General features: G+C 35.6%; 1 protein-coding gene across 2 annotated transcripts in view; it reads left to right on the top strand.

Annotated features, from left to right (window-relative positions):
* Positions 1-27,317, top strand: part of MIPOL1 (mirror-image polydactyly 1) — a 401,247-nt gene that overhangs the window by 220,551 nt on the left and 153,379 nt on the right. For both annotated transcript variants that reach the window (XM_025392166.1, XM_025392167.1), the window contains exon 12: positions 15,794-15,888. In XM_025392166.1, the coding sequence (XP_025247951.1) occupies positions 15,794-15,888 (95 nt within the window). The remainder of the gene's footprint in view (positions 1-15,793; positions 15,889-27,317) is intronic.

Below are 27,317 nucleotides of genomic sequence, written 5' to 3' on the forward strand. Positions count from 1 at the left end.
TTAAAGAGTGACACTATGGTAACCTGTAACTATATATATGTAAGTTTGAATATGTGGCAGTTATTGGATATCAGAGACTTATACACCACTCAATTGAACCACATCAGCTGCTTTAGTGATTAAACTGCTTTAAATAGTTCTTATTTAAATAATTCTTTTTTTTTTTTTTTTTTTTGAGACGGAGTCTGGCTCTGTCGCCCGGGCTGGAGTGCAGTGGCCGGATCTCAGCTCACTGCAAGCTCCGCCTCCCGGGTTTACGCCATTCTCCTGCCTCAGCCTCCCGAGTAGCTGGGACTACAGGCGCCCGCCACCTCGCCCGGCTAGTGTTTTGTATTTTTTAGTAGAGACGGGGTTTCACCGTGTTAGCCAGGATGGTCTCGATCTCCTGACCTCGTGATCCACCCGTCTCGGCCTCCCAAAGTGCTGGGATTACAGGCTTGAGCCACCGCGCCCGGCCTAAATAATTCTTACATAGTGTTTAATGTAGTGAGAGACCAGTGAGAGAACAGTGAGAGACCACTGTTTAGACAGGAAGGATATTGTCACACAGGTAATACCAAGCTTAAAAATGATAATATTGGAAATTTACCTTGTACTATTCTTAATCATTTAATCAAAATTCTTATCTAACCAATCTTTATATCTCCCAGTACACTTTATTTTTTCTTTTCTTTCTTCTTCTTCTTATTTTTTTTGGAGACAAGGTGTCACTCTGTCACTCAGGCTGTGTGTAATCATGGCTCACTGCAACCTAGAACTCCTGGACTCAAGCAGTCCTCCTGCCTCAGGCTCCCGTGGAACTGAAACTACAGGTGTGCACCACCACGCCTGGCTAATTTTTGATTTTTTTTTTTTTTTTTTTTGTGGAGACAGGCCCTCACTGTGTTGCCCAGTCTGATCTAAAACTCCTGGCCTCAAATGGTCCTCCTGCCTTGGCCTCCCAAAGTGTTGGGAATACTGGCATGAGCCACCACACTCAACTCTCCCAGTATTTCTAAAAAAAAATGTTAAGAGAAAATATTATTATTAGAGTTATTATATCCAAAATTTTATTTTACTTTTCATATATTGTGATTTTAGACTAGAAGACACCACATTAAATACTTGAAAATGTCAATCTGAAACTTTTTTTGTTGTGTGCTTTTTTTAAAAAAACAAGGTTAGGGGCAGTGGCTCACACCTGTAGTCTCAGTACTTTGGGAGGTCAAGGCAGGCAGATCACTTGAGCCCAGTAGTTCGAGACCAGCCTGGCCAACGCACTGAAACCCCATCTCAACAAAAATTACAAAAATTAATTGGGTGTGGTGGCACGCACCTATAGTCCCGGCTACCCAGGAGGCTGAGGTTGCAGGATCGTTGAGCCCCAGTGGTCGAGGCTGCAGTGAGTTGAGATCGCACCACTACACTGCAGCCTGGGTGTCAGAGGGAGACCCTGTCTCAAAAGAAAAGAAAAAACAAGTCAGGAAAATTATTTAAATAAATAAATAAACCAAACTAATCTACCAAATGTGAGAATTATTAACAGTGTCATCTATTTTTGATGGGTGCGATATGTGTTAACTTTCAACATAGACTTCTGCTTCCTGCAGTGTGGCAGGCAGATACTGCAGTGACCGTCTTGCTGCTAAACTGCTAGGTCCTAGATGAAACCGTTTCATCCATGCCAGCATTGCTGGTTTCACAAAAAGCATATGAAATGTCTAAAGATTTTACTTCACCAAAAAACGGGAGTTGAACCAGAGGCAACCCCCTTCCCTATGATAAGCACACAGAAGGGCCACAGCAGCCCTAAGAAAACACATCTAGAGGAATAGTTTGTATCATCATTTTGGTCCCAATCCTTGGTCAGCAGCAAGGCTAGGGATCTGAAACAGAAACTCCTGCATTAATTCAGGCCTCTTGAACTTTAGGAATTGTCTCCCTTGGCTCCCTCATGAAACAGATGCAAGTACTCCTTGGAAGAAGGCATCCCCAGTTTAGTCCAGCAGTATTCCCAAGGTTATTATCAGGAAAATTTGATTTCAAAATTAAAGATCAATCAAGCACATCAGGAAGGAAACCATCATGAATGACAGCAGATACAACACAACAAAAACAAACAAATAAAATCATCTAAAGAATATAAGTAGCTATGTATGAAATGTTTAAATGATATTTAAATAAATACAGTATGAACCACAGCCCTGAGTAATCCACAGGTGCTTTCTAGGAAGCACTAGGCAAATCTGGAGAAAAAAAGTTGCAAGTTCTTACAAAAAAAGACAAAAAAATTATTTAGAAATAAAACACTCTGCAAGACATTGACCATCAGGTTACACACAGCCAAAAAAATAATTTGTGGCTGGGCGCAGTGGCTCACACCTGTAATCCCAGCACTTTGGGAGGCTGAGGCTGGTGAATCACAAGCTCAAGAGATCAAGACTATCCTGGCCAACATGGTGAAACCCCGTCTCTACTAAAAATACAAAAGTTAGCTGGGTGTGGTGGCACACGCCTGTAGTCCCAGCTACTTGGGAGGCTGATGCAGGAGAATGTTTGGACCCAGGAGTCAGAGGTTGCAGTGAGCCGAGATTGCGTTACTGCACTCCAGCCTGGTGACAGAGTGAGACTCTGTTTCAAAATAATAATAATAATAATTCATGCATTAGAAGACGTGTAAGTTGGAATATATCTAAAAAATTACCCATAATTCAACAGAGATAGATGAGTCAAATATTAGGAGATTTACAGTAAGATGGTTCAACAAGCATTTAATTGGACTCCGAAAAGGAGAGAATACAGGCCATCCAGGAAAAGCATCATTAGAACTGAAAATGACTGAGATTTTTCTAAAACTGATGGAAGATACCTATCCACAGCAAGATAAGAAATCTAAACCCAATCACACCATAATCAAATTGAGGAATTCTAACATGAAATAATTCTAAACATCTAGCATTCTAACATAAAATTATAAAAGTAGCCAGCCAACGGAAAAATACAGATTCCTTTCAAATGAGCAACAATTAGACTTGAAGATGACCTCTCCACAGAACAGTGGAAGTCAGGAGAATAATGCTTTAAATGTACTAAAAGAAAATAACTGCCTGTTTAAAATTATACACCAACATGAATACCCCTCAAGAATGAATATGAAATAAAGACATTTTCAGACAACTAAAAACTGAATTTTTACAATTTCAGAATTGTAGTAAAGAAACTTTCAGGAGCTGTTGTTTAGACACAGGTACATGGTTCTATAAGGAACCCCCCAACCAGGAAGGAATCAGAACACAGAAGAAAAGTGACTGATATAAATGAATATTAGTTCAACAAAATAATAATATTTTGGGGGGTTTAAAACTATGTAAAAAGAATTAAAATACATTTATAAAATAGCAAATAAATTAGGAGGCAATTAAATAGAGTTAAAGGATTTTAAGTTCCTCTTATTGTCCAAGAGTATTAATATTAAATTTTCTATGAGCCAAGCTACATCTTGTAATTTCTGAGATAACCATTAAAAGAATAGAAAATGAAAGTATGGCATTCAGAAGTAAATAGGGATAAATGGGATGATAATAAATGAATCAATTCAAAAGTTAGCATAAAGAGGTTTTATTTTAAAAATATAACATAGAACTAGTGAGGAAAGTAGAAAGCATACAAGAAGATGATAGATTTAAAACCAAATTTATTGGAAATTTCTTTAAATGTCAAAGCACCAAATGTTCCACTTAAAAACAAAGATTGTTTAACTGGAGAAAATATGCTGTTTACAAGAGTCACATCTAAACCTAGGCATATAAAATAGATTGAAATTTAAAAAATATGAAAGCATATCAGACAAATGCTGTTCGAAAGAATGCTGTTATAGCTATATTAACATCAAATGCAATTTGAAGCTATGAGGTCTTAACATTTTGTTTATTTTGCATTATATTTAATAGCTGAAGACGTGTCACCCTGATCCTGTTGCCATGCAATGATACTACACAACACATGATTTCTCTCATACAACCACTGTGAATTTCTTTTTTCCTCGTTCTACCATTATTTACTCTAAAGAACCTGTTCTAGAACAGCGTGTATTTTAGATATTTTCTTTCATGTAGCGTATTGAAAATGTGCTCCGTTTTTCCATTCCTCATGTTTTCAGGTATCTGACAACTAACCAAAAGCTTGTAAAGATCACCAGAGATTCTGGGCTCTATGTAAACCTGTGGCCACTCTAGTTTTCTGTGGTTGGTAAACTATGGCCTCTAGACCAGCTGCCTGTTTTTGTAAATAAAATTTTATTGGAACACAGCCACATCTGTTCATTTACATATTGTCTATGGCTACTTTCTTGTTACAATAGCAGTTGATTCCTTGTCCCAGAGACTATGTGGCCCACAAGCCTAAAATATTTATTTTATCATACTTAATAACTCCTAGTCTAGACTACCACATGGCTTGAACTTATAGTTTAAGCTAAGTCCTTTCTCACCTTATTCGCTGGTCACTTAGTACAGTGCTGTTCCTTACAGACATCAGTTACTTCATAATAACATCACATCAAAGGTTCAATTGTGCCTCTTATATAGCTTACATATTCACTTTGATATGGCTATATGAGATAGTAAGTTACCTCTTTTTATCATTACATAATAATTCTGTGAGATGGATATTATCACTTTCATGCTACCAATGAGAAAATTTAGGTTCAGAAGCTTTAACTTGTTCAGTCCTCAAGCTGATTGCTGGTAGCCTAACCCAAGCTTGCTTAACTCCAAAGACCTTGCTCTTAACCACCTCATGGTATTACCTACTATCATCTCAAATGAATGTGGAAGCTCTTTGGAAATGTGAAATACTAATCTGTTTTAATTGTGGCATCATAATATGTAATACTATACTTCAACAGTATCTACCAAGTATCTGGTATGTGCTGAGCACGGCATTCATGTTTTGGGACGACTATGTAGTCCCTACCTTGATATGTATGTATGTAAATAACTGTGATGTAAGATAGGTTGAGATAGCTGTCATAAAAAAAAAAAAAGGCTTTAAAAATCACTAAGGCAAAAACAACCCAAAGGTTTATCACTGGAATGGAATAGATAAATAAACAGTGGTATATTTATGCTCATTATATACTATACAGCAGTTATAATTGTATACAATAAGGAACAAGAAACAATGTGGATTAATCTCACAAGATTAATGTTGAGAAAAAAAACAGAAAAGAATATATATTATTCTATTGATATAAAGTTCAATAACAGGCACTACTGATCTATGATAGTAGAAGTCAAGATGATGGTTACCTTTAGGGAAGGTAAAGATTAGGTAGAGGCATGAGGATGTTTGAGGGTGATGGAAATAATTATATTTGTTTGTATAGTTTTCTTGTTAAACACGTGTGTTCACTTTATGAAAATTCATTGAGCCCTGAACATTTTTTTTTGTATATTATACTTCAATAAAACATTCATGTAAAACAAAATAAAATTTAAAAAATATTACTAAGGATTTTGCAGGTGAAAAAGTTTCTGGAGTGGGGAAGATAATCAAGAAAGGACTTTATGTAAGAAGTAATAATTAAAATGGGCCTTGAAGGATTGATGTAGATTTGATAGCATGGCATAGATTTGGTGTTCTAGATGGAGGGAATATTACAATTAGGCAGAATTTACGGCAGATCCTTGGCTAAAGTGAATGTGAAGGAATAAAAGAGAGTTCAATGCCACATTGTGGAAGGCCTTAAATGCCAGCATGAATGGTTTATGCTAATTTAAATATTATCAAATATTTAATACACATCTTTATTTGTACCATGTATAAAAGCATGCATATGTGTATAGTTCCAACTCTCAAGGAGCTCATAGTTTAAAAAGGAATATAAGCATTAATGTATCTTAATAGTATTAATCATTTAAATATAAATGTTAATATAAATATTGAAACAAATAGCAATAGCAAAAAAAGAACTCCATAAAGAAAATGAGAAGATACGCCTAAAGTTGTTTCAAGTTTTCCAGCTTCTAGAAGCTATCCATGTTCCTTGGCTTGTGGCCCCCTTTCATCTTCAAGGTCAGCAATGGCCAGTTTAATCTTTCCTACACTGCTATCTCTCTGGTTCTATTCTTAGTCACTTAAAAGGATACCTGTGACTACATTGGGCTTACCCAGATAATCCAGGATAATCTTCATCTCAAGGTCACCTGATTAGCAACTTTAATTCCACCTGTAACCTTAATTCTCCTCTTTTCATATAACCTAACATATTCACAGGTTCTGGGGAATAGGATGTGGCCTCTTTGGGAGACATTATTCTGCCTATTATGCCCAAAATAAGAACTCCTCCCAGATTACATGTGGGCATGAGACCACAGGTAGGATCAAGTAACAACATCTGGTTGGAGTGAGGGATTGGGAAACAAGGCAGTTCCTAAAACACCTTAGTTTAAAAGGCTTTTTTACTAGGCTGTTTTATCCCATAAACATAGTGCCTCAAGGCTACGGGCTTTCAAAGGCCTGCAACAATGCGGGGGAGTCAAATATAAGTTAAAAACTAACCAAACCCAGTATTTCTGCAACAAAATGTAAATATTTACAATTAGTGAGATAAAGGAAGACCATAAATAGCTTTACATCAGTTTACCTAGGTTTAACATGAATTGATTTCAGTGCCAAAAATTTTTTTAAAGTTCTTTTTTGTTTTCAGAAATGTTGGGGTTTTTGTATTGTGAATAAAGGATTATTAACCTATAATTTTAATGACTTTATTAAAAATCAAATCTGACATAATCTTTAATAATACCCATAATACACATGAAAAGACAAGTTGACTTCTCCCAATTTAGTGAATGACATATTTTCATAATAGGCCATCCATGATCAGTAGTCCAAACGTTTCCTAAAAGCATGGAACTAATTTATACACCCACCAAAAATGTGAGAGATTTCTAGTAATTTCACATCGTAGCCAGTATATCCTACTATTGTTAGTCATTGTAATTTTACCTCTTCAGTTGTGGATGAAATGACAGCATATTGGGATTTAAATCTTATGTCCCGGAAAACTAGTGATGTTGAGCATGTGTATCATGTTTGTCAGCCATGTAGATGTCTTCCCTTGTGAAATATCTCTTCATGTCTTTTCTTTCATTACTTGGAATATTCCATCTTACTACCCCTGGCCTCCATGGTTTCTTATAAGAAATTCACTGTTAATCTTATGGAGAATCCCTTTTAAATAATGAATCATTTATCTTTCACTGCTTCAAGGTTTCTTCTTTGTTTTTGTTGATATAGAAGCACAATTACATGTTTATGCCTCTGTATCTTAGTATTTAGTGTTTTGAAAAAGCCAAAGTGATACAATACTTTGGAGGGTATAAATTTAGGCAGAAACCAAATCCAAGTAAACAGGCAGAGGTCTGGATTCAAGATTAAGCCAAGTACTAGGAAACAAGCACAGAGTGGAACTCAGGCTAGTTGACTAAGAATAGTGTCTTAAAAACACACTTGCAAAACAGGCAGAAGAACACTTGCTGAATCATTGCTAGATCCAGTAGAGAGAGATTTTTTTTCCTCTACCTTACCTGCATGTGTGTAAATGGATAAATGCCTGGAAGCTTGTGCCACCCCGCCCCCAAAATAGAATAGGCTTCTTTGGGAGTTAGTTATTGCAGTAGAGAGAAATCCTCCTCATCATTATTCCTTAAAAATAGATTATATACTATTACTAATATTTCTGAGAATGGTAATACTACTTTTTTGCCAGGTGTCTGTAAAGTTGAGGGAAACACCACAGATGACCTTTTGTCATTAAATGGACTAACATCCAAAAACTATATATGTGCCTCCAAGAAAGTCTTGGATGGCATCTTAAACTGTATGAGTTATGTTTAAAAAAGTAATTCTTTTTTTTTTTTTTTTTTTTTTTTTTTTTTGAGACGGAGTCTTGCTCTGTAGCCCGGGCTGGAGTGCAGTGGCCGGATCTCAGCTCACTGCAAGCTCCGCCTCCCGGGTTTGCGCCATTCTCCTGCCTCAGCCTCCGGAGTAGCTCGGACTACAGGCGCCCGCCGCCTCGCCCCGCTAGTTTTTTGTATTTTTAGTAGAGACGGGGTTTCACTGTGTTAGCCAGGATGGTCTCGATCTCCTGACCTCGTGATCCGCCCGTCTCGGCCTCCCAAAGTGCTGGGATTACAGGCTTGAGCCACCGCGCCCGGCCAAAAAAGTAATTCTTATACCAATTTATTTAAATCAAATTAGGTAATATAATTCATTGATAAAAATTAGCACAGATTTTTTTTAAAGCACCAAGTTTTGCCTAGTATTTATAACATAGCAGTTAAAAGGAGAAACTTGGGCCATAATTCCTGAGTTCAAACCCTTGCTCCACCATTGATTAACTGGCTGACAAGTAAGTGATGTAACATTTTCCTCATCTTTATAATAGAATAGTAATAGTAGCTACTATACAACATCTTGTGAGAAATGATATATGAATATAGAATGCACTTAGAATAGTGTCTGGCATGTCTTCCTATTTTGCTGTGTCTATGTATAACTGTAGTACCATATTGTTAGGACTTGAAAGAAGACCAGAATTTGCCCCCTCATTAACAGACAATCTGCGTAGTTAATAATCTCTCTCTCATTTTCCTCTCTTCTGAAACGGTAGAAATAGCATTCATTCAATGAAAGTATTCAAGCTCCTACTATCTCAAATTAGATAATATAGTGCAAGTCTTATACATCACACATCACTATACATATTTAAAGTATTATAAATTCTGGTATTAGTGTTCATGATAAAGAGAATCCAACTTAAACTATACTTAATAAAAAATATCCATTAAAATCAAGTCTTTAAAATGTATTCTCTTTTCACAGGTGATCACTGAAATCCTGTGACACATAGTAAAACGGCATTCTTGAGGAATACAACATTTTGTATACAGTCATGCGTCATTTACAGTGGGGATCCACTGTATGTATCCTTAGGTGATTTCATCATTGTATGGGCATAATAGAGTGTATTTACACAAACCTCGGTAGTATAGCCTACTACAAACCTAGGTAGTATAGCCTACCTAGGTTATATGGTATAGCCTATTGCTCCTGGGCTACAAACCTGTACAACATATTCAGCTGTGCCACAACAGCAAGTATTTATGTATCTAAACATATCTATACATAGGAAAAGTACAGTAAAAATATAGTGTTATATTTTTATGGAACTATAGTCATATATGTGGTCCGTTGTTGACCAAAGCATTATTATTCTGTATGTGACTGTACTAATTTTGTTGGGAAGGAAAATTACATGATCTGTGACAAAGAACAAGAAAACTCTCCTACTTACCTTGGTCAACAAAGACTTTCTGGTGAAGATAGAATCATGAGGAAGACTGTAAACAGCAAGACCTCTCAGGGACTCGGACATCTTTCATTATGTGGAAAGGTTTTCATGGTACCAGCCAGATCTACACTAGATTTTATTTTCTTGTTTTGCAGCACATCTCCTGCTTCTTCATCTGCTGAGTGATCCAGCTAGTTCACTTATTAAAGCATTTACTATGTCCCAGGCACTGTTGTGTTTTACAGATTTTAACTTAGTTCTTCCTAACATCAGCCCTCTAAGATATAAAGTGCAGTTACTCCACTTTGTAGGTGAGGAAATTGAGGCATATAAAGATTTGCTAACTTGCCAAGATAGGACAGTTTGTAAGTGGTGAAGCCAGGATGTGACCCCAGCCTTTCTGGTTCCGTAGACTATGCTTTTAATCACCATGGCTGCACTGTCTTTCTGGCATACGTCTCTCTCCCCTGCCTTTCTCTCCTCCATGGCTTCTGCTCACTGCCCATGAATCAGTTTCTGCCTGTGAATGTTCTGAGTTCTGCTTCCACCACAAACTCTTTTCTTGTCATGTCAGACTATCTCATAGATCACTCGACAGTGTATATATGACTACTTTTGACTGAGGAACCTCATTATCTCTGGTCTGATAAACAGAGAGACATGACATCAGGACAAGATAGAACAACCTCTAAGGAATCAGCTGTAGGGAACAATACACTATGGTAATACACAATGGTAAGCAATCCAAGCCTTCCTGTGAAGTGGAGGTTTAATTGAAACCTGGTCATTTTTATCCTTGTGAAAACAGCTTTTAACTTTTTGGGTATCCTTACACAAGTTATTTAGTTATGTTTCTTTTCTACTAGATTCTTAACCTTCTTCTGAGGTTAAAAATTAAAATCCTGGTAGGTCTATAGTCATGTTCTTTGAACAATTGTCTAACTTGATGTATTGTTTGAAGATATACCATTATATATTTTATGGATGTGTTTAATAGTGCTAGCTCAATCATATATATTTATGGTTACTCTGGAAATAACTCTATTAAAATAACTAACACACATATTAAATTATACGATATTGAAATGTGGTCTTGTATGGTAAAATAAGCAACGTTTTCTGAATACTTGTTAGTTCCAACTTCCTTTCTAACCAGCTATGAAACCTTGCACAATTTTCAAATGTTTCCCTGAACATGTCGTATTAGCAACAATTTCCTCCTCTATAAAACTAAGGTTCCGTATTACCTCTGAGATCCTTTCCAAGTCTAAAATTATTTGCTTCTGTGATTTAATTTGTACTGTATGCTTCTTTATTTAGCAGATATCACACATAACATCAAATGTCTCTGTTCTAAGATAAAAACCAATTTCTATTCATGGTCTTGAAGTTACCAAAATAAGGCTTAACTGTATCAGACTATAACTATTAAAAACACATTTAAACCAAACATAACAAGATCTCAAGGAGAGATAAAAGTGGTTTATCCACAATAGTGGTTAAGAATAGTGCTTAGTGATGTGAACAGTGGAGTCTTTTCTTTGTCATTCTGAATTACTAAATTAAACTCTAATGAAACAGTGTAGTTCATTTCTGATACAGTGCCAGTACGAATGGCTGTCCGATTTAGATGGCATTAGTCAAGACTGATATCAAGATAGGTAACTATAAGACTAGCTTAACATTACTTAACCAACCCATTTTTCAGTCACGGAAGGTATAATAAAATACACTCTGATTATTCTATGAATTTTCATTATTGTCATTAACTCTGTTATCAAATCATCGTTTGATTCCATTGTGACGCCTGGAATTAAGTAATTTATATATAATGTGTACAGTGGTGTAAAAAGAAAATATGTATTTTGGAACAAACAGGTCTGAATTTCTATTTGAGTTTACTAGCTCTGTTATAATTAGAAATTACTTAAGCTTTATAAACCTATGTTTTATATCTTGCAAAATAGGGATAATAGGAACTACCTCATAGGTTGGTTATGAGAATAGACTATAGTAATGTATTTTAAACACTTGAAAGAATGCCTAACTCATAGTAGGTGGTCAAAAAGTGGCATTGATTTATAGTTAAGCATGGATGCTTTAAAGTGATATCATTATAGACAGAAAGTTTGGGAGTTTTTAAATAAAGTATATGTTTATTTATATATAACTTTATATATCTATATGTAGATATATAGATGTATAAAGTGTAAATACACACTTACCACAGGACTCAGCAATTTCACTCTTAGGTATTTACCCAAGAGAAACAAAGTTATATTTCCACAGAAATGACCTATATATAGATATTTACAGCAGCTTTATTAGTAATTGCCAAAGAACTAGAAATCAGCCAAATGTCTAACAGGTAAGTGGATATACAGTTTGTGAGACATTCATACAATTGAATACTACTCAGTGATATAAAAGAATAAACTACCAATACATGAAATAATGTGGATGAATCTCAAAAAATTATGTTTAGGTAAAAGAAGCTAGACTCAAAAGACTGCATACTGTATGATTCCATTTATATGACTTTCCTAAAAAGGAAAAACTATAGGGACAAAAATCACATCACTGATTGCCAGAGGCTGGGTGTGAAAAGAAGGCATTGACTCCAGTGTTGCACAAGGACCATTTGGGGGTAACAAGAATATTCTGTGTCAAGCCTGGATAACTTTGTCAAAATTTACAGAACTATGTAGTGAAAATGGGTAAATCTTTACCTTGTATAAATTATGACTCAATAAGTCTGATATTGAAAAGTCCATGTGTGTACTTACTTGCATATATGTTTACTTTGATAAAATTTTACCTAAAATATGACTATAAGAAGAAAAAGTGTTATACTTGTGTAAAATGTTTATACTATGTTAAAAGTATAAACTATTCTTGTAAATAATGAACCCAAATTTATAAAAGTGTTTTTCTTTGGGGCTAGGAAGGAAGAAAGGGATGTGACTGATGAGTGTGATACGTGGAATGGGGTAGGGATTTTTTTTTTCTTTTTTAGAAACAGGGTCTCACTTTGTTGACCAGGCTGGAGTGCAGTGGTGCGATCCTAGCTCACTGAAGCCTTGAATTCCTGGTCTCAAGCAATCCTCCTGCCCCAGCCTTCTGAGTAGCTGGGACTATAGGTGCATGCCACCACACCCAGCTAATTTTTAAAATTTTTGTAGAGACGAAGTCTTGCTATGTTGCCCAGGCTGGTCTCAACCTCCTGGGCTGAAGTAATCCTCCCACCTTAGCTTCCCAAAGCACTGGGAAATGAGGCATGAGCTACCATATAGGCATAAGCCACTGTACCTGGCTGAATTTTTTTTTTTTTTTTTTTTTTTTTTTTGTGAAGCAAAATAGCAATTTTGGGGAAAAAAAATTAAAGCAAGGTGTGTATAACAGTGTGTATAAAGCGCTGTCAATTTTGTAAATAGGGATAATTTATTTGCAAGTATCTATATATGCTTATATATGTACGAACTATCTCTGAAAGAAGGTACAACAGACAGATAACTAGTAATCTCAGGAGAAGGGATTTGTAGTACTGAGGGTAGGAGGTGGGGGATTTACTTTATATTGCATATTCTCTTACATTGAGTTTTGCTAGTTTTTGTTTAATGCTTGCATTTATTTTTGCAAGTATACACATAAATGAATGCATGCAGTTTTTATAAAAGTAATTGTCAGAAATATGGGAATAGGATGCCAGAAAGAAAGACAGGAAAAATATCTTGTTTGTTATTTCCTTGATATTTTTGATATGACATTTATTTTTGATCTATAGTATGATAGGATTATATGATATAAATATCAATCTAGGAAATACTATGGAAGTAAATAGCACATTTAAATTGGTTGAGTGTTTCAACAATGCATGCAACAGATACCCAACTCAAACTAGCCTAAGTCACCCTCCAACTTACCCCCCAACAAAGGATTTTATCTATCCTGGAAGTCCAGGAAGCAGATCTGGATCTGTTTTCTGGCATATGTGAATCCAAGAGTAGAAATGGTATCGTCAGGACTCGATTTTCTTCTGGGGCTAGTGGGATGCAGTACTTCAATTAGACAACCTGGATCTTATTTTTTTTATTTATTTTTATTTTTATTTTTTTTTTTGAGACGGAGTCTCGCTCTGTCACCCGGGCTGGAGTGCAGTGGCCGGATCTCAGCTCACTGCAAGCTCCGCCTCCCGGGTTCACGCCATTCTCCTGCCTCAGCCTCCCGAGTAGCTGGGACTACAGGCGCCGCCACCACGCCCGGCTAGTTTTTTTTGTATTTTTTAAGTAGAGACGGGGTTTCACCGTGTTAGCCAGGATGGTCTCGATCTCCTGACCTCGTGATCCGCCCGCCTCGGCCTCCCAAAGTGCTGGGATTACAGGCTTGAGCCACCGCGCCCGGCCACAACCTGGATCTTATACCTGAGGTGATGGGGGATGAAATTCACTCTAGCCACAGAGACTGAACAAGATCACTGTAGCCTAGGGTAAGGTATTTCCCAAAAAAGAAATGCTGCCAGATAAGCATATATCTGATAAAGTAAGGATAGTGTAAAGCCAGAAAGTTTATAGTAGCTTTGAACATAATCACTAGGGCCTAGGAAGAAAATTAGATGCTGGGAATTAAGAAATTGAGTGAACTGTTATAAAACAACACCAAGTCTTCATAGTCAACTAAATGTGGGAGGAGAAAGTGAAATTTTAAATAATACCTTAAGCATGGGAATTTAAACTTATCACAATCCCATTTTCATTATGAAAAATTCTAGGCAAAAACTACATTTTAGTGTTTTCCTACAATAATTTTCGTTTTGTTGGTTGGTTTTGGTTTTGGTTTCTGTGCACAGGTACCAAGTAAAAGACTTCAAAACAATCATTTTATTTCAGCATTTGTATATATGTAGCACTGGCACGTATTTATTTAGTAAAATCTCTATTACCTATTCAGTATTTGATATTCCTTAAATGCACGTCTGAAGTCTGAAGTTTTTAGAGTTGAATGTGATATGTGTGATTCTTTTTGACCTGCCATTGGTCACAGTGGGTATCTGTGTCTTCCAAGTTACCATTTTAATCACATTTTATGGTATACTGAAAATTGGAAAAGCTTTCATTCTTTGACATTAAGAATCAGCCATCTATTTTTACTTTAGATGCTTTTCCCTAATTTTTTAGAATGTTTTGTCTCTAATTATGGACTATGGCATGTTAAAGCAAGCTTTCAAACATCTTAAATTTAGCTAGAAGGTAACACTTGGATAGAATTTACCAGTTCAGAGAACAAATTAATCTTAATGCTAAAACTTATATGCAAAGGTCCCAACTGCTGCATGTTTTTAAAATTATCTATTATTAAAATAGAAAAGTGGCACTCTGTAAAGTTCACTTTTATTACATTGATTAATTTTCCTATAATCAGGATTTTACAATTTTTCATATGACTTCTTACACAATAAAACAATTCCAGTGAAATTATATGAATTCAGCAAAATTCTGAACCTGTGGCTCCAAACTTCTATTACTTTTTAATTGTTGGTGGTTTTCCTACTTTGTGAGGTTTGTGACAACAATTTGCTCTGTGTTACCTTTCAAACACCACTTAAAGTGAAAGATAACCATTTTATGAAAATTTAACTTTGAATAAACAATACTAAAATCTGACTTACCAGTGCCAGATTTTCAGTTATGTTGAAAACTGTTTTTGGTGTTGTTTGAAATCCAATGGGAATGATGGTGGGAGGGTGGCAAATTCTTTTTAAATTACTATGTTGAACCTCATTGAAAAAAACTGATTACCCGTTCTTTAAAACTGAAATATTACAGCAGGATGGAACAATAATGCCCCTTTAATAAAGTATCACTAGCATTTAGGGTTGCTGCCATTCTCCCCTTTCAGAATTTGTTTTTTTCCCACAGAGAAGGAATTGAAAAGGTTAAGTCATAACTGTAAGAATCAGTTTGTAGCCTGCTGTATTTTTTTCACATTCAGTATGAAAGATAGCTTGACAACATATTTAGAATTTTCTGAGTTTTACTGTTAATAAAGTTAAAAGAAAATCTAGTATGATCAGGCAGTGGAGCCACATTAAATTTGTATGTGAAACACACATTGTACTTATCTCTACTGTAGATATTGCTCTGAAACCCATGTTCCACTTTCTGAATTCTCTGTATAAAGGTAAACATTGCAGAAGGGGATATATCTGATGATACAGATAAATAAGGTTGAAGTTTAGTAATGAGCAAGGTTGCTAAATTTAATATGTTCAAGTTTTTAGTATTTGTATTATTAATGCCTTTAGACTATTTTCTGGTAACTTATGAGACTACTGAAAACATTCATAGGTGTTTTTTTTTTTTTTTAACTGTCAGTAATTTAAGACTACTGTTCTTACTGTAGTACTCTATTTTATCACACTAAAATGAATACTGAATTTCTTAAAATATTAATTGCTTGCAGGCAAAGTTGTTATCTATGCAACAAGCCAGAGAAACTGCAGTTCAACAGTACAAAAAACTGGAAGAGGAAATCCAGACCCTTCGAGTTTACTACAGGTAAAATTCTTTTCAGCCTGGGGTTAAGTAAATATTGTTAGTTTGGGAAATGTTTCTACCTGATTTTACAATAGTGAATAAGGAAATACCTCAATGAAATTAAATATTATGCACTTAAAGCATTTTTATAACTAAAAAAAGATTCAGGCTTACAATATTTCTTATTCTACCTCTTCTCTTTCCTATATTTGGTCAAGTTTAAATTTCCACTCTCATCATAACTATGAAATTTACATAATCCATTACCAGTTGTCTAAATGAAGCCTGGATAGCTGTTGAGCTATTTGTCCATCTAAATACCACCTCTAAAACAATTGTAAATGTAAAATATACATATATTTATATTTATACATATAAATGTAATATATATTTAAATATATATTTTTAAAACAGCACATGCATAGCAATAATAATAATCTTTCATGTTTTTTAATATGATAGAGTTATTAATTTATGTTACAGGAGTATTCAAAACTACTCCTGTAACATTAATAAGGTAGGTATTTTTTAATGAAAATGAATAGAAATGTCAGAATGCATCTCTTATAGTAACGGTAAACTTTTGTTGCAGGTTTGTATGTGAGAAACAGAGAAAAGATTGTGTATTGGGTTATGTGTAAAACATATATTCTTACAGTGGATCATGGTAGGTAACATTGAAAAAAGACACCGATGTACAATGCTATGTATATTCTTTCATTACTAAATTTAAAAATATCCTCAAGTCTGAAATGTAGAAATTCACTAAGGGGGCTGTTAACTTTTTGAAAGATTTTTGTTTTAATTTAGACCTTTTCTGAGAATAAAGTTAAAATGCATAAAATGCAATTAAATCAAAATGTTTAATTGAAATACAGTTAAGAAAATATTGTGTCATGATATATCATGATATACATGCATCATTATTAATGGATAAAATAACTAGATCTAGCAGTAAGTCCATTAACAACTTTACTTTCAAGCCAGTGATGACTGTAAGTGGTATTTTTGGATAACTGCAAATGCTGAAATGTGACATGAAAATACCAGTGATTTCTATGGGTGCAAACTCTCAAGAACCACTGATAGTACTACTGCAATTTCTTGCTCATGTTCATAATTGTAGGAAATACTGTAGTTCCATGAGAGTTGGTGAAAATAAAGGTGTAATTCTTTCCCATCCCCAGGTTAAGCCCTCCTGCTTTGGAGCAATGTTAGTAACATCTGTAGTAGTTGGCTACTGTTATGAGTTGAATTATGCCCCCCAAAAGGGTTATGCTGATGTCCTAACCCCTGCTATCTCAGAATGTGATTTTATTTTGAAATAGGGTTTGTACAGAGGTAATCAAGTTAAAATAAAGTCAGTAGGGTGGGCTCTAATCCACTACTACTGGTGTCCCTATAAAAAGGGGAAATTTTGGACACAGAGACAGACATGCACAGAGGGAAGACAATCTGAAGACACATTGGGAGAAGACTGCCATGTATCCACAAGCCAGGCAATTGCTGGCAAACACCAAACACTAGAAGAGGCAAGGAAGGACTCTCCTTTACAGTTGTCAGAAAGAACATAGCCCAGCTGACACCTGATTCCAGACTTCTGTAGTTTCCAGAACTATGTGACATTAAATATCTGTTGTTTTAACAGTACCACCCAGTTTGTGGTACTTTGTTATGGCTGTCCTTGGAAACAAATGCAGTTATCAAACATCAAGTATGTTTGGTTGGTCACTGACTGTTGGGAATCATTTGCTTTTGCAATTAGAATTAGTATCTATAAGTGGGCATACAGGTAAGCAAAACCCTGATGGTGAATGAATACGTACTACCAACCTACTTTATTTTGGACTATAAAATGAATATTACACTCTTTCACCTGTCTTTTACACCGATGACTCTCAACTGTAGCTGCTATTAGAATAATCTGATGGTCTCTAAAAATTCTGACGCTTAGCCCACTGCATGCTGATTACATCAGTGTCTTTTTAAAGCTCTCTAGAAAATTCCTGTGTGCAGCCAAGTTTGAGAGCTGATGTTCTATATGCATATTTCAGTTAGCTCCATTAAATTAGGGTCTCTTATTGGTAAAGTAAAAAAGAGGCAGATATTAAACCAGTTATTAACACATGAATACCATATGATTTGTGCCTTGACCATGGACATTGCAATGTGGTAAGTAGTAGATTCACCCTATTGATGGAGAGGATTTTTATGGAACATTCTCCAGTAGCATTTATGGGACAGGACAGTGGGTGCTCTGTTGATGAAGTGACAGTGTCAGAGAATTCCGAGAGGTATATGATAATGTTGCATGAACTGACATTAATTCCTAACAAGCAAACCTTGATGCCAGTTCCTGAAGCTCCTTCTCTGCCAAATTGTGAAAGATGATTGAATCATTTTTGAAAATCATAAGGCTAAAATTCTTGTTTTTCAAATACTCTTTAAAATCTACATGAGTCTAGTAGGATTATATGATCTCTTCTAAATAGAGGTTGGTAATTATTGGTTCAAAGATATGCTTCACAACTACTTTTCTCACTGCTACTTAAAAAATATTTCTGGTGATGTAATAAAGCCACTGGGATTTGCAATTAGACAGTCATGCCATGTGTGGTCGTGTATAAATGAACCTCACCAAACTCCTTTTCTTTCTTTAAAATGAGAGTAATAGTACCTACTTATAGGGTTGTTTTAAGTGTGTTCAGCTCTGAGCACAGTGTTTGGTTTATTGTTATTGATCAACCAGTGTTAAGATATATTTCTTTTTAAAACAAAAGATCAGTGAGGTATGAGTAGGACCAAAAAATATATCACTGAAACTAGAGAAGATTTCCCAAAGGAAAAAAGAGTCAAATGTTACTAAGTGGTTAACTCTGATAAGGACCAAAGGTATCCTTTACATTGGAAATTCAGTGGCCATTAGTGACTTCCACAGAGTAGTTTAATCAATAGAGTATTAGATATAGACATCAGTTTTCTGTGAATTGAAGAGTAATTAGGAGGTAAAGAAGCATAGCAATTTGGACAATAGAGCAGTCCTTGAAGAAACTTGAGTAAGAAAGGTGGTTGTGATAATTGAGAAGAGAGGAAACGTAGGTTAAGGATTTTTGTTTTTGAAAAATAGCAAATACTTGAGTATATTTATGGCTAATTTGAAGAAGCCAAAAGAAAGAATTCTTATAGAGCAGGATTCCAGAGGAAGTAGGAAGAGTTGGAATTTAGAGTATCTGCAGAAAAGTTCACCTTGAAAAAGAAGCTGGCCAAATTGTGATCAGAGACAGGAGTAAAGGAGTTAAGAATAGCTGTATTACTAAATTTGAGGCCACAATTAGTATTAGCCACACCCCCCCACCCCCTGCATAAAGTAGGGGTCAGTGTTGGCTTCTGAACATGAGAGGTTGGGCAGATCACCTGAGGTCAGGAATTCGAGACCACCCTGGCCAACATGGCGAAACCCTGTCTCTACTAAAAATACAAAAAATTATCCAGGCGTAGGGGCGGATGCCTGTAATCCCAGCTACTCAGGAGGCTGAGGTAGGAGAATCGCTTGAACCTGGGAGGTGGAGGTTGCAGTGAGTCAAGATTGCACCATTGCACTCCAGCATGGGCAACAAGAGTGAAACTCTGTCAGAAATTATATATATATATATATATATATATATATATATATATATACACATACACACACACACACGCGCACACACACACACACACACACATACACATACACATACACACACACACACAAATATATATATAATTCAAGAGCTGAAGAGACAGGAGATTGAAATCAGAAAGCGGAATGTTACTATTTAAGTGAAATGCTTAAATGAAGTGAAGCACTCAGTTCTGAGCATGATGCAAAAACAGATAAATCCTACCTATTGAATGAAGAGTGGCATATCACTAGATATATCATAAGAAGAGACCTGCACAATGTGTGATGCATGGAAGAATGTTTGGTATCCACTCAAAAATGTAAGGGAAGTTACATCTTCCAGGGAGATTCCATGTTTCCCCTAAAACAAAAAGATACAGAGAACTTTCCTGCTTTGCTGATGGGAATGTAAATTGATGCAGTCACTGTAGCATACAATTTAGTGGTCCCTCAGAGGTCAAACATAGAATTACCATATGATCTAGCAAGCCCACTCCTAGGTATATACTCAAAAGAATTGAAAGTAAGGACAAGCAGTTACTGTACACCAGTGTTTATGAAAGCATTGTTCATATTAACCAAAAGGTAGAAACCACCCAAGTGTCCCTCTGCAGATGAATAAAGAAAATGTGGTATATACAGAGAATGGAATATTATCCAACTATTCATTATTCAAAAACAAATGAAATTCTGATATATGCTGCAACATGGACAAACCTAAAGACATTATGCTAAGTGAAATAAATCAGATAAGAAAGACAAAGATTGTATGATTCCACTTATATGAGGTACTTAAAATAGGCAAATTCACAGAGACAGAAAATAAAATAGAGGTTACCCAGAGTTGAAGAAAGGGAATAGGGAGTTATAAGAGTGGGGAATTACATGATGTACACAGAGTGGGATGATGAAAAGTTGTGGAAATGAATAATGGTGATAATTGTACAATATTGTCAGTGTACTTACTGCCAGTAAGTTGTACAGATAAAATGGTTAAAATAGTAAATTTTATGTTGTCATTTTACTACACATTTTTTAAAGGTACAGAGCACACTCTGTGAGGATATACAGAAATTTATTTTAAATGGGATCAGTAAAAGATTCCTGTGATGTACAACTCTAGGAAGGGGGAGGAAATTACCAAAAAACCAAGCTTAAGTTTCCTGCAAGCTGAAAGTCTATTTTAATTTGATTTAAATTAAAGTAAACAGTATTTCTTCCACACCTAGTAAATGATGCTTACTTATCTGTATGTCAAACACAACTAATTGATAGAGATATTAGGTTTCTCTACTAATTTTCTTATGTTATAGAAGAAATGAAAAGGTTCCTTTTTAATGTGAAGGAACCTAAAACTAACTCCGTAATTTTCAGATAGATTAAATAGATAGATAGAACTCATAGATAACGGATTATGTCTGGCAAGCAATACTTTCAACCATCCAAATCAGTTTACATTTACATATACATTTATACATGTATACTGTCAGAGAAAGTTATTTACCAATATTTAAGAAAAAATAAGGGTAGGAAAATATAGGATTAGAACCGGTAGCTAGAGCCAGGAGTGAGTCAGAATACAGCCGGCATGTATACTGTGAAGCAGCAAAAGAGAAAGCTTCAACTCTGACTCTCAACTCTCCAACAGCCAAAACAATGGAGGATGTATGATCAGCTCTTCGTTTTTGGGGCAGATTAAAATATGATGATGGCTTTCCTTCTACCTTTCCTTTGATTTTACTAATTAGTGGCTGGACATGGTGGCTCACGCCTGTAATCCCAGCACTTTGGGAGGATGGCGGATCGCTTGAGTCCAGGAGTTCAAAACCAGCCTGGGCAACATGACCAAACCCCGTCTCTACAAAAAATACAAAAATTAGCAAGGCATGACATGTTCCTGTAATCCCAGCTACTTGGGAGGCTGAGGTGGGAGTATCACTGAGGTGGGAGGATCACTTGATCACAAGAGGCAGAGGTTGCCGTGGGTGGAGATCACACCAGTGTATTCCAGTCTGGGAAACAGAGTGAGACTCTGTCTCCCCAGTTTTTTCCTTCTTTACTAATTAGTGATACTGGCATTTTTTTTTTTTTTCTCTGAGTTTAGTGTAAGAGCTACTGCTGGTAAAAATATTCCATTCCCTTGTATGGAAATAAGGAAAATGGAAATTTGGAAATACAGGTTTATGAGTTTCTTTATTCTGTTTGTTTCCTTTGAGTTTTAGAATATTTTGAGTGCTAAGAAAATGAAGCCTTGGCCTTTTGTTTCTTTCAGCAGTTAGGAGGAGTGGCCAGTGAGATGGGACGGTAGAGATAATAAACTTACCACTGTAGCTGATAGCTCTTTTGCATTAAAACAGAAAAGATAGCAGGAGAGGAATAACAATATCAAGATTTAAAATAAATTCCATATATTATAAAAGTGCTATTATTAAATATTAGTACCTCCTGATTGCTATAGCAAATGCTAAATTCATTTGCAACACCTTCGTTAATCAAATCTAGACAGTTCCATCAAGAAAGAATCTTAAACTTTTAGGGATTAGATTTGTATTTAGTAATGATTTTTTTCCTGTTGTTATAAACCTGTAGTGCTGCATTCCTACGTTCAGGAGACATAATAATAACAAATTCTTTTCTAATTGAGGGAATGCCTGTTTCAATGTTTGCTGATTTTATAGTGCTTCCTTATATTTCCTTTCACTTAAAGAAAGTGTAAATTAAAGTGTTTAGACAAGAATTAGACCTTGTCGTTTGGTGGCAGTAGTATAGGATTTATTATACATATTATAATTAACAATAGTCAGTGTGCTTTACATTTTTGTTATATTTTGTGTGATTCCATGTGTGAATTTGTAATGCCATTCAGAATATGGTAAATTTGACATTTTAGAACATAAATGTTGAAGAGAATGCTTCACTTTTTAAGGTAGTTTGTTTCCTATGATTGAACTAGTAATTTTTGACAATAATTATATGAAATACTTATGTGTTTAACATAGTGAAAAGTGGGATAAACATGAACCCTACTTACTGGGTTTGTAGTATACATTTAAAAGTCATAGAAACCATAAAGATAGAGGCCAGATGAAATATACTCAAAAAGAAAGTAAAATTCTTTATTTTTTTCTGTACTACTGTAGTAAATTTTATTCAGTATGGGTCCTGTTCTCTTTATATACTTTTTTTGGTCTGTGTATATACTATCCTTAACAATGAGAAATACTGCTGATTGTCACTAGAATCCGTGAGGTTTTTTTTTTTTTTTTTTTTATGGTAGTGATAGTTTTTTACTGAACCATATGCTTTCTTGGTTGGAACTACGAGTTGGTAAGAAAAGTCACTGGTGATTATAGCATGCAAACTATAGCCATGAAGCTAAAAATACATGAAGTATTTTTCTCAATGCAAATCCCTCATCAAGAGAGGGGTTGAACACTTGATCCTGACCTCATTAGTTGTATATTCTAATCAATTGGCCTACCCAGTGACATAAAATTTTTGTCACACCTCTGTTTTCTCTAATAATTAACTATTTATGGAGCTACATTATGGTACCATACTGCAACAGCTGTGATTAAAAAGAACACAAGAAGACTTGAATTACACTTCCATCTTTGGCATTAATCAGATTTTTTTTTTTTTGATTACTGTAGACAAGTTTCAACTTTGCTAGATTTCAGTTTCTTTAATTTTGATGTGAGAAGCTTTTTCTACTTCTCACATTTTATGAAATTTGTTACCCCTTTATATGAAGTAGATTAAATTTTTATTTAGTAACATTTAGAGTCAAACAGTCTTTTTATGCCATTAAGTTATATCTATTTTCAGGGCCTTTAAATTTAAAAATTTACAGCTGGCTTCACTATTCAAGTCACTATGTATATATTTATTGGTGACTCTGGAATGTAAAACAAAAATAAGATTAAAACAGTTAAAAAAAAAATTAAAGTATACATTTTCTACATGTCCAGTGATTTGGACTATATTTATTAAGCATTCGTCTCTTCTTCCTCTCAACTTACAGAATATGGCATTTACTAAGTGACTTAACTTCTGAATGTCGGTTGCCTCACCTGTAAACATCAATAATATCTGACCTGCTTAATACGAAAACCAGTGAGATGATATATCTGAATGTTTTTGAAAACTGTAAAGCACTGTGCCAAGGAAATATATTACTAAGTGTAATTTATAAAATCACTTACAAATTTTTGCTGTCTTGAGATATAAGACAATTAAATTAGTAAAGAGGTTATTGCTACTGAAGTAAATTTAAATCTTCTATAACTTTCTATCCAGAAGGACGTTTTTTGGCATTATCAGTTTTCATGATTTTCTGCACCTTATTCAACACAGTAAGTTATAAGAATAAAACTAAATTTCAACATGTATAGCTCTCAACTGCTAGTTGTTATTCTACAAAGTGACTCACCCTCCTTTTAAGAGCATTTAACAAAATATTTTGTCACTCAATGGTTGTGCCTAGCAAAGGACCCAGAGTTTGTATTAGAATGGGCTTGCTAATTATAAGTCCTGGAATTTGATGTTTCTAAACATTATTTCTATTAGCTTGAGAAAAATATAATTTTATATTTTGTTACATTTTAAAAGTGCAGTGTTTCCCTTGGTCTTGGCACTCAGAATCACTATTATTATAGGTCCACAGGTGGCAGTTGCCTCCTACATAGGTAATCTTTGATTCATCGCTTTCTTAAATTTAACTTCTAACCGACTTTTGCTAGATTTTTCCTTGCAATCATTGTCACTTTTGCTTTTTCCTACTTAGACTACACCTGAATAATTTCATGACCAAGCTTTTTTTGCTACTTTGTCTACTTGTCTTCTCCATCGTTACTTCTCTTAAGATTCCTGAAACTTTATTTTCACCCTCTCATTCAGTCATCAATAGTATTTAACAATACCACATTACATATATAATAAAATCCAAACTCTTTAATGTAACACTCATGAACTTCCTTGATATTGCTGCCATCTCTGTTTTGTTTTGTTTTGTTTTGTTTTGTTTTTGAGACAATCTCGCTCTGTTGCCCAGGCTGGAGTGCAGTGGCGTGATCTCGGTTCACTGCAACCTCTGCCTCCCAGGTTCACGCCATTCTCCTGCCTCAACCTCCCAAGTAGCTGGGACTACAGGCACCCGCCACCATGCCTGGCTAATTTTTTTTTTTTTTTTGTATTTTAGTAGAAACGGGGTTTCACCGTGTTAGCCAGGATGGTATCGATCTCCTGACCTCGTGGTCTGCCCACCTCGGCCTCCCAAAGTGTTGGGATTACAGGCGTGAGCCACCGCACCTGGCCCTGTTTCTAATTTAATATTTCACCAATCATCTTTTTGCTTCCCAGTTTCATTCATATTTGTGTCACTGGCATATTGCTTCACACATAGTAAGTGCTCAACAAGTATTTGTTACACTGAATTGACTATTATGTGCACTTCCAAAATAGATTGTTCAATATTTCATGGACACACCCAACAATTTCCCACTTCAGTGCTTTCACATATGTCATCTTTTCCTCCTGGACTACTCCATCTCTGCCTATCCCATTTTTATTGAGGCTTCGCATCATAATTTAAATAACAGCTATTCTATTAATCCTTTTCTAATCTTGTCCTTTAGAAGTGATCTCAATATGTAAAATTCCTATCATAGTTATTCACAGTGGCTCTCTAGCAATACATACCTCATGCTTTCTTGTCCAATAGTTCTATGAATGTGTGTCTTAATTCCCCTACTAGTGCTTCTGTTCTTTATGTATAGCAAGACTTCAGTAAATATATATCAACAAATGAATAAACAATCAAATTTAACACGAGATTGAAAGTTTCTTCAGATGTAAAGTGTCTCCTGCACAGTTTTTTTTGTGTGCAATGCATATAAGAAGAAGTCATTGATAAATGTGTGAATGAATGAATGATTTGAGATGATATGAACCTAGTCTAGCATGTAGGTTAGTTATTTACACGGGTGTGGGTCAAAATGGGGTCTCCATATAATAAAGCAAATATATCACCTACCAAAAAAAAATTCTTTTTTTTTAGACCTACAGTGCTCATATTTGAAAACTATCATTGGAAACATTTGTTTGGATTTTACCTTTCTTAAAATTTGGAATTAAAAAAAACTTAGGAAATAATATCATTATCCAGTGTTCATTGCAGCATTGTTCTTAGAATGAAAAAATAAATTAAAATATTTTCCGTGGATGCTTTGTTTGGTCTGCGTATCATTGGAAAAAATATATTAAATTCATTGCCAAGATGAGATCTAGGAGATCTGGCAATGTGGGACCCTTAGGATTATAGTATGACATGTTTATTATTCAGGGTCTTCAGAGAAAGAGAATCAATAGACTGTATATAAATAGGGCAAAAGATTTGTTTTAAGAAGTTGGCTCAAAGAATTGTGGGGCCTGGCAAGTCTGAAAAATCTCAGGGCAAGCCATCAGGCTGCAAAACCAGTGAAGGGTTGATGTTGTACTTTTTAAAATTTGTTATTTTTGAGTCAGGGTCTCGCTTTGTTTCCTAGGCTGGAGTGCAGTGGCGCAATCATAGCTTACTGCAGCTTCAAACTCCCATGCTCAAGTGATCCTCCTGCCTCAGCCTCCCGAGTAGCTAGGACTACAGGCACTTGCCACCATGCCTAGTTTTTGTTTTTGTTTTTGTTTTTTTAATTATACTTTAAGTTCTGGGATACATGTGCAGAACATGCAGGTTTGTTACACAGGTGTACATATGCCATGGTGGTTTGCTGCACCCATCAACCCATTGTCTACATTAGGTATTTCTCCTAATGCTATCCCTCCCCTTGCCCCCCAGCCTCCAACAGGCCCCGGTGTGTGATGGTCCCCTCCCTGTGTCCATGTGTTTTCACTGTTCAACTCCCACTTATGAGTGAGAACATGTGGTGTTTGGTTTTCTATTCCGGTGTTAGTTTGCTGAGAATGATGGTTTCTAGCTTCATCCATGTCCCTGCAAAGGGCATGAACTCATTCTTTTTTGTTTGTTTTTTTGAGACCAAGTCTCGATCTGTTGTCCAGGCTGGAGTGCAGGTTCAAGTGATTCTCCTGCCTCAGCCTCCGGAGTAGCTGAGATTACAGGTGCCCGCTAACATGCCTGGGTAATTTTTGTATTTTTAGTAGAAACAGGGTTTCGCCATGTTGGCCAGGCTGGTCTCAAACTCCTTATCTCAGGTGATCCACCCGCCTCGGCCTCCCAAAGTGCTGGGATTACAGGCATGAGCCACCGCACCCGACCCTGAACTCAGTCTTCTTTATAGCTGCATTGTATTCCATGGTGTATATGTGCTACATTTTCTTTATCCAGTCTATTATTGATGGGCATTTGGGTTTGTTCCAAGTCTTTGCTATTGTGACTAGTGCCACAATAAACATACGTGTGCATATGTCTTTATAGTAGCATGATTTATAATCCTTTGGGTACATACCCAGTAATGGGATCGCTGGGCCAAATGGTATTTCTGGTTCTAGATCCTAGAGGAATCACCACACTGTTTTCCAAAATGGTTGAACAAATTTACACTCCCACCAACAGTGTAAAAGCGTTCCTATTTCTCCACATCCTCTCCAGCATCTGTTGTTTCCTGCCTTTTTAATGATCACCATTCTATCTGGTGTGAGATGGTATCTGACTGTGGGATTTGCATTTCTCTAATGACCAGTGATGAGGAGCTTCTTTTCATATATTTGTTGGCCACATAAGTGTCTTGTTTTGAGAAGTGTCTGTCATATCCTTTGCCCATTTTTTGATGAG

Source organism: Theropithecus gelada, chromosome 7b (genome assembly GCF_003255815.1).
Source record: "Theropithecus gelada isolate Dixy chromosome 7b, Tgel_1.0, whole genome shotgun sequence".
Classification (NCBI taxonomy): Eukaryota; Metazoa; Chordata; class Mammalia; order Primates; family Cercopithecidae; genus Theropithecus; species Theropithecus gelada.